General features: G+C 53.7%; 3 protein-coding genes across 3 annotated transcripts in view; 2 read left to right on the forward strand and 1 right to left on the reverse strand.

The window, feature by feature from the left end:
• Positions 1 to 1,035: 1,035 nt before the first annotated feature.
• On the reverse strand, positions 1,036 to 1,578 carry GUITHDRAFT_115324 (hypothetical protein; the record flags this gene model as incomplete). Its single annotated transcript, XM_005825472.1, has 1 exon — positions 1,036 to 1,578. One exon carries the CDS (start codon positions 1,576 to 1,578, stop codon positions 1,036 to 1,038), a length of 543 nt encoding a protein of 180 aa, XP_005825529.1.
• A 1,115-nt stretch (positions 1,579 to 2,693) lies between these two features.
• Positions 2,694 to 3,236, forward strand: GUITHDRAFT_144149 (hypothetical protein; the record flags this gene model as incomplete). Its single annotated transcript, XM_005825473.1, has 1 exon — positions 2,694 to 3,236. The coding sequence occupies one exon, from the start codon at positions 2,694 to 2,696 to the stop codon at positions 3,234 to 3,236; it is 543 nt and encodes a 180-aa protein (XP_005825530.1).
• Positions 3,237 to 5,291: 2,055 nt separating this feature from the next.
• GUITHDRAFT_144150 (hypothetical protein) overlaps positions 5,292 to 8,287 on the forward strand; it is a gene marked incomplete at both ends in the record, with an annotated part of 4,448 nt that continues 1,452 nt past the window's right edge. Inside the window, 9 exons of the mRNA XM_005825474.1 lie at positions 5,292 to 5,678; positions 5,734 to 5,866; positions 5,912 to 6,027; positions 6,054 to 6,322; positions 6,378 to 6,489; positions 6,547 to 6,702; positions 6,788 to 7,455; positions 7,591 to 8,026; positions 8,078 to 8,159. Of these exons, the coding sequence (XP_005825531.1) occupies positions 5,292 to 5,678; positions 5,734 to 5,866; positions 5,912 to 6,027; positions 6,054 to 6,322; positions 6,378 to 6,489; positions 6,547 to 6,702; positions 6,788 to 7,455; positions 7,591 to 8,026; positions 8,078 to 8,159 (2,359 nt within the window). The remainder of the gene's footprint in view (positions 5,679 to 5,733; positions 5,867 to 5,911; positions 6,028 to 6,053; positions 6,323 to 6,377; positions 6,490 to 6,546; positions 6,703 to 6,787; positions 7,456 to 7,590; positions 8,027 to 8,077; positions 8,160 to 8,287) is intronic.

The raw sequence follows: 8,287 nt of genomic DNA on the forward strand, positions 1-8,287 counted from the left end.
CGGAGACTCCTGTCCGAAGATAGACGGGGCTGGTACTGGCGTGAAAAAAAATGGGCGAGCACCAGAAGCTGGATGGGAATCCTGCTGTGGTCGATCTTGCATAATTGAATCATCATCTTTCGTTGCGGAAAAAGGACGGGGGAATTGAAATTGTTGAGCTCCAACATTTGGATGGATCGAAGTTGAATCAGAGACTTGTTCCGTAGATCTCGGAATCCTTCGTTCACTGGTCTGAGCCTTACGCGATTTTCTCACTTTCAATACTGATAGTTTGCTTGCTTTCTTTGCTGAAATCATCCTTTGAGATTCTGAATCAGTGCTGGAATGTGAACCAATTCGCTACCATATGTTGTATACACAACCTTGCGTAAGACGTTGAGCTCAGATGATCTTAGGATCTCTGTTTATTAAGCACACACGCTCATCAGATCAGCAGCACCACTGCAGGAATCTGCATCGTCATCCTATTTCCCTACGCTACGTCCAAGGGGCGTCCGGTATGAGTCCAGAATACAACACACTCCCTTCACTCCGCCGCTACCTCCTCCATGCCCTACCTGAAGCATGCCTCGCACGTAGTGCAGCAGGCACAGCAGGCAGTGTCATGGGGGGCAGCGGGGAGCCACGCGATGCAAGCGAAGCATGCGATGCTGGAGGGGCTTGCGCTGTGCAACAATTTTATGTATTCTACTGTAAATAAAGTTGTCGTGACTTCTCAACTCTCATTTCAGTGCGTAGAATGTCAACCATGACTTGAATCTTTTCGAAACCAAAATAGCTCTGTTATCACAAACCTCTGACACCACCTCTACTCTTAGGAGCGTCACAAGTTCACTCGCAGGGCTACAGGGATAGCCTCAAGACACCTACACGCACGCAGTACACAACTAAAGGGAGCATTCAGAACGCCTCTAGATGAAACAATGCGCTTGTATTATTTACAAATCAAAATGAAACTTCAGTGCGCTTGGCGTATCTACAATAAAAATCAACCAATTGTCCCCGGAATATCAAGAAGCTGCAATTCTGATCGACTCATGTGCAGTTGCTCAGCATGCACAGCGCAAGCCCCTCCAGCATCGCATGCTTCGCTTGCATCGCGTGGCTCCCCGCTGCCCCCCATGACACTGCCTGCTGTGCCTGCTGCACTACGTGCGAGGCATGCTTCAGGTAGGGCATGGTGGTGGCGGCGGCGGAGTGAAGGGAGTGGGAGAGCTTGGTGAGGGTAGCGGAGACAGGAGAGTCGAGGTTGACGAGCATCTGCTCGACGAGGAAGTTGGCGACCTCCTGCTTGATCTCCTCGCCGTGCTTCTCTTCGAGCCTGTGGGCGAGGATGGCGAAGCCCTTGAGCTTGTTCTTGGTCGACGGGTCGTGGATGTGAAGCTTGCGGACTCGTCGGGGCTCATAGGGGCATGAGATCCTTGGAGAGAGGAGGGGAGGGGAGGGGCGACGTCTGGAGGGGCAGGAGGAGGGGCTCAACGCAGGTCTTTTGCCTAGTCTTGCGATTCGGTATGCGTTGGTGGCGGATACCATGAGTGTCAAAGAGGCGAGGAGGAGGAGGGAGGGAGACTTGAGCATGAGTACAGCAGAGGTCGAGGACAAGTGTAGCGTATACGCCGTGCAGGAGGAGAGGAGGGGGGGGAACAAGTGGTAGGCGGAGTATGGGAGTTGAAATGAGGAGGGAGGGACGGGTAGTTGGGAGGGTGGGTGGTGCGGGACATGACGTGCGAGGGGAGGTTCCAGGAGGGGTGGTTTTCCCTTGTCTGGTCCTGGAGGGGTACAGGCATAACACTTAAAGGGCTCGTGTAGTAAATGTCTCAGATATTTTATAGTAGGGGCATGCCACTCGATAACCCCACCCCATCTTTGAATGCTTGTCACAGGGGTGGGCACGAGACCTTTCGGTCCGCCGAAGGGACTCAACTCAAACTCGTTTGAGATATGGGGCCACGTGTGTATCGGATGCACTCCTGAAGGTTTTAACGAACTGTTGAAGCTACCTAGAGAGAAAGTGCTCAAAGTAGGGGGTGTACCACGGTCATAAGGAGGGGTGTGGAGCGGGGGGTTGGAAATCGAACTGATGTGGGTGTGCCGGGGTGGGTGGTGCGAAGGGACTCAACGGAAGGGCCCGGAACTGTCGGACGTCTCAAGAAAGAGACAAAGAGTCATGTAGTAAACTTGTTGACCAGACTTGAAATGGTGCATTTTCACGTCAGCCCGCAATATAAAGGGATTTGAGGGGTACTGTTAACATGTTCTATATCTGTGGGGTTGCTGTAGTTTACCTGAAGTTGCTTGCGACTCGTGAGATCCGGGAACGGGTGGTGGGTCCTCTCCCACACAAGGGGGGGTGGGACAGACTGTCTGTGAAACATGGCCTATATATTGTACACACGACTACATGTATTTTATAGTTGGAAATTCATTCCAAAATGGAAGTAAACAATTGCTGCCTTTCAGCCTTGTGGTAGGACGACAGATAGAGAGACAGTGCTGCCTTCCTCGGACACATAGGGGTTTACTACCGCAACCTTTCATCATCACCCACAGTCGCCACCTCACCCGCTCCCTTGTGCCCGTTGGGTACCGACCTCCTGGTGTGTTCATACTGCCCTTCGAAGCTATCCCAATACCTGTTCATCTCTACCTCCTGTGCTCGTCTTCCTCTCCTCCCTTCATCTTCAACTGTACTCATGCTCAAGCCTCCCTCCCTCCTCCTCCTCGCCTCTTTGACACTCATGGTTTCCGCTACCAACGCATACCGAATCGCAAGACTAGGCAAAAGACCTGCGTTGAGCCCCTCCTCCTGCCCCTCCAGACGTCGCCCCTCCCCTCCCCTCCTCTCTCCAAGGATCTCATGCCCCTATGAGCCCCGAAGAGTCCGCAAGCTTCACATCCTCGACCAGTCGACCAAGAACAAGCTCAAGGGCTTCGCCATCCTCGCCCACAGGCTCGAGGACAAGCACGGCGAGGAGATCAAGCAGGAGGTCGCCAACTTCCTCGTCGAGCAGATGCTCGTCAACCTCGACTCTCCTGTCTCCGCTACCCTCACCAAGCTCTCCCACTCCCTTCACTCCGCCGCCGCCACCACCATGCCCTACCTGAAGCATGCCTCGCACGTAGTGCAGCAGGCGCAGCAGGCGGTGTCATTGGGGGCAGCGGGGAGCCACGCGATGCAAGCGAAGCATGCGATGCTGGAGGGGCTTGCGCTGTGCATGCTGAGCAACTGCACATGAGCCGAGAGACAAGACGATATGATACGTTGGTGTATTTGTAGTAAGAGATGTATTCTGAAGTGTGATATTTGTTATAACCTTGTAGCAAAGAAAATGAAAAGACTTATTAGTCACCAACTTGTGTCAAGCTGTTTGATTACATCGGCAATGAGTAGACTGATTTGAATGAAGCCTCCGCAGGAAGGTATCTGATGACCGAATCCAGTGAAGGTGTCATCAAGCCGCCTCCGCAGGAAGCAATCAAATGGAGCACAAGTTAGCACGAGGGTCTATGGTCTTTAAACCATGAATGGCTGTAGTGCAGCACTGAGGCATGTACAACCCTTGCTGAACAGGCGGGCAAGACTACTGAATCTCCTCAGTACCGAACTGGTGCGATCACTTGACCGTTTGAAACCTTGAACTCGGCAGCGCTGGGAAGGTCACGGGTTTCAACTTTAGTACTTGAAGCATCGCACGAGACCGGTCACCATCACAAGTCAGCGGGGTCCAACTGAGAGTGGCCCGGCTCGCCACTGGAGTCCGAGACTACTGGCCCTTCTGATTGCGGCAGTGCAGTTCTGTAGGAGAGCTTGCCTCTGAAATTGTGGGAGTTGTATGTTTTTCGGACGAGGAGTTTGCCATCGACGTCCCTCCGGTCCCTTGCCTCACCTCTCCTCCCCTCTCGGTGGCAGCCTCAGGCCGCAACTCAGCTGAACTCCTAAGGAGGCCCGGCTCGTCGTCGGAGCACCTGCCAGCATCGAGCCGCGCGAAACCGTCTTGGGAGGGAAGGACCGGAAAAAGTCATGTAGCGAAACTGATTCTTCGGTAAATTTCCCTCAGGCTAGAACTTTGAATGGCCGTCAGTACGCGCCTGATCTGAGTTATTACACCGGGCTGCGGTGACTGAGTGAGCGCTTCCAAGTTCAAGCATGGAGGTGAAAGAGGCAAACTTAAAACTGGACTGTCTCTCAGCTTTCTGACCGTGCCAGCCCGGCGGGAGAGAGCCCGGAGCCTCGCCGGAGGCTGAGGCTTAGTCTAGCGGCCGCTCGGGACTCAGGAGGCTCGCCATGCTGAACACTGTGGTCACGGTCACCGCGGCGGCCGGGCCCAGACGGACCCAACTTGGCAATTCTCCAGCCGCTGAGCGCCGGGGTCAGGGTCGGGCCAGTTCTGCAGCCTGTGCCGCCCTGCCCGGCCCGGCTCCGAGCGGCTCAGTGACCACGGCGGCCCCTCGTGTAGGACTTGCACTACTTTTACTCAAAGTTAAGTTAAAAATCAGGAGTGGAAATAAGGGGGTGGGGGTCAGAGAATGCATAAGTCAAGGCCGGGGTTAAGGAAGCCGGGGGGCAGGGGGTGGGTAGGTACTGGGAGGGGGTAGTTGAAGCTGCTTTTCAGGTCTCACTGACCCGCTCCGGTTATCGAATGACTGTGTAAAGCTGGGGGTAGGGTTGTGTCAGCAATCATCCTTGTTGTAATAAGTAGGGGTCGTGTCCGGTCCGTATCATCGGACAGTAGGGGGAAAATAGGGGTACTTTAGTACATGACGAGGGGTATGGTAGGGTGGTGTGATGAGAGGTTGGGTGGGGTAGTCAAATGGGGGGGAAGGAAAAGGGGGGGTATCGAATCTTTGTCATGGCTGTGCAGTGAAGGAAGAAGAAGAGTAGAGACGAGGAGAGCCGAGGATGGAAGCAGAGTCAGGACGAGGAACTTAGACAAGAGGGGAGGGAAAGAAGGGAAGAGGAAGGAGGGGCAAAGGAAAGCCCCGGATAGACTCGATGGCTCAGGTGGCCTAACAAGAATATGCAACATCTGTCAAACTTTGGAATGTGAGAGAAGGGGTTGAGGTCTTGGTGGGGCTGAATTTCTTTTAGCTCATATGTGCTTTTCACGTGTATATATGCAACAGGCCGAAAGAAAGTCGGGGACTAAAGGTATTTTGGTCTAGGATCCGCTGGAACCCGTGCAGATTGATGAAGCTGCAACGTCGTTGTGCGAACGGTTCGTGGTCTTGACAGGCAGGGAGAAAGAAATCTTGAAGGGTTGATGTTTGGGGGGCAAGCCAAGTTTCACATCATGCGATTCTGTCTACGTTCATTGACTCTTCTGATTGTTCTGTTCCATGCCCATGGACAAAGTTCGTCGACCCCTGCTACCTCGTGTGATGGAAATATCTGTCATCAATTACAGACAGAATCCTGCACTTGTCCAAACTCACTATCAGGATGTTCTTGCACCATAGCTATCGGTCTGCTGCAGACACAGAACATAAAACTGATCAGTTCCAACCTCAAAGTGAACATCAAGTGCCGAGGGCAGAACTCCACCAGCAATGTTTACTCGGTATCGTTTGCAGGAGAAGAGTTCAAGATCGATGCAATGAGGCAGTGTGATGGATCTTGCACCAAGATGATCGAGGCGATCAATAAGGACCTCAACATCGCTACCCCACAAGTCTCTACGGTTCGTTTGGACTCGTTTGGCAGGTCTGATGACTTGGAACTTGTGTTGTGAGCAGGTTCGGGTGGAGATCAAAGCTGGGTCAGAGACATCAGTCTGCTCCAAGAGTCAGAACCTAGAGAGCACGATGATTGTTGACACAGTGTATCAGACACAACCGAAATCTGACGGGGTCAGCATCAAGTTTCTGGGTAGGAAGAGCCGTGATTGTTCGAGCGTTTTCACGTGATTGCCAGTGATCGGCATGGTGTGCTGGGTAGCTATTATCAGCCTTCCATTCATCGCCATGCGATTCTGCCGGAATTGTATGGTCCGAAGATATGCCGGCACGAACGAGACCGTCGAGCAAGTGGTGAGTTTTGTGCTGCGAGGCGGCAGAAGTTGGTGAAGGTGCTTGTGAAGGAATACTCGGCAAACAGACAACTGGTTGAGATCAGAGAGAGAAAATTCCGTCTTGTAAGAGAAGAGGAGTTCACAGAGGACCATCGTACCTTGATGGAGGAGTATGGATGGAACGTTTGCAGCTGCCATGAGGCCTTGAAGTGTCGAACCGCAATATTGATTGCGGTGATTGACTACATGAGGAAAAATGCAATCTTGGAGAAGGGGAAGCAGCAAATGAGGGATAGGAATGCAAAGACGAAAGGGTGAGAACAACATTTGTTTCAAACCAGTGATCATTAGCTGATTGCGATGATACAGCTATGATGCGCGGAAGCGTTCGCCCCAGAAAGAGCTGATCATGCAGCTCGAAGACGGGTTCTTGATCGTCAACTTTGCAAACCCCAAGACAGAGTTCAAGTGTGTACCTGAAGTGAGCTCTGATACAACGCTGTTCCCATCATCGTCATCGTGATGTTTGTGCTCACAGTTGATAGACGTCGTTGTCGACGACTGCCCCATCCTCATCACACTTCCGGAGGAGATCAAATACTCAGATGGTGTGACTGGAGAGATTCAAGTAGACGAGAACGGGCGGGTGAAGCGATGGAAAGGCAGCAGGGAGTCTCATCAGTTCAAGAGGAAGGTAGGCTTACGATTATGTTCCTTGTGCTGTCGTCAAGAAACGTCATAGTGAACTCTATAGGATATACCTGATGTTCACCTTTCAGGTTGAGAGACTTCTGGAAGAGCTGGAGGGCTTGCGGTCGGCAGCGGTCGAGTGTGTTGAAGAAGATCTCCTGCTGAGGTTGAGCCGGTCAAGGTGCTTCGACGAGACTGTGACCTTCTTCAACTCCGTCTCCGGCATCGAGATCTTGCGGAAGATGAGAATCGAGTTCGAGGGGGAGGAAGGGACGGACTGCGGGGGGGTGAGGAGGGAATGGGTTCACCTGATCTCCTGCGACATGATCCACCCGGACCGGAAGCTGTTCAGCTCGAGCAAGGACTACGAGTACGACGTCAGGCCGCAGCTCGAGAGCAGCGGCGATGCTGTTGTCAGCGGCTGGAAGAAAGTGACGATCTCCTCGACGGCCACCAGGGAGAAGCTCCTGGCGATCGGCAAGTTCCTGGGCAAGTGCGTTGCGATGAGGGAGCTATTGAGCTTCACCATCTCCCGGCGGCTGTGCGAGAACATCCTCCAGCATGCGAGGAGGCCGGAGGCTGCGGAGGAGGCGAAGCTCGTCTCTGTTGAGGCCTCCCAGCCCCAGCCCGTCGTCATCAGCCAGCGGCACCCGTCAGTCAGCTGCACGGAGGATGAGCGATTGCTGTGGAACGAGGAGAAGGAGAGGACGGGGCCTGACGCCGTCGCGCTGATCATCGGGGACGATGAAGGACAGAGGTAAGCTCCCCGCGCTCCTCTCTGTCCTGCCTTCTCCTCTTCCTCTTCTCTCCTTCAGTTGGATGTTGCTCAGCACCAACATGAGGACGGGAAACGCTTTTTTGCTTGGCTCTCTGACCTGTTTGTGCTCTACAGGCAAAGCTCTCCTAGCAATCTGGAAAGCTCTTCAGAGATTGAGAGTGGGGAAGAGAGGACGGGAGAGGAGAGCTTTGCTCTGTACGAGCAGGGCGGGAAGGGGCTGACAAGGCAGAGCTCGTGGATCTCCTTCGACATCTGGGAGGAGGAAAGCTGGAGCAGCCAGAAAGGAGAGGATGACGAGGAAGCCAAGTACGAGGACGGAGAAGGAGATGGAGATGGACAGGAAGAAGGAGGCGAAGAAGCAGGAGCAGGAGCAGGAGCAGGAGCAGGAGCAGGAGCAGGAGCAGGAGCAGGAGCAGGAGCAGAAGGGGATCTGAAAAGCAGTGCGTCCATGGACATCGACGAGTCTGTCCTGCTCGGACTTGACTCTGAGGTCCGATCGTCGCTCAGGTGGTTGCTGACCACACGGCTGGAGGAAGCGAGCGAGAGCGACGTGAGAGGTGAACTTGTCCCGTTGACCCGCTGACGCGCCTGATCCCTTCAGTTCACCTTCTCCTATGGTGACGTGAACGCGGAGGGAAAGGTGGTGACGGTTGAGCTGAGGCCCAACGGAAGCGACGTGGCAGGTGGGCTGAGAGGTGCGGGGGTTCACGGAAGATGACAGTCCTCCCTCTCCTTCTCCCTCTCCTCCTGCTCAGCTGCCTGCGTCTCGCAAACTTGCCCCCTCTCTTTTCTTTTTTCTTTTTTTCTTTTT

This window comes from Guillardia theta, assembly GCF_000315625.1.
Source record: "Guillardia theta CCMP2712 unplaced genomic scaffold GUITHscaffold_83, whole genome shotgun sequence".
NCBI classification, from domain to species: Eukaryota; class Cryptophyceae; order Pyrenomonadales; family Geminigeraceae; genus Guillardia; species Guillardia theta.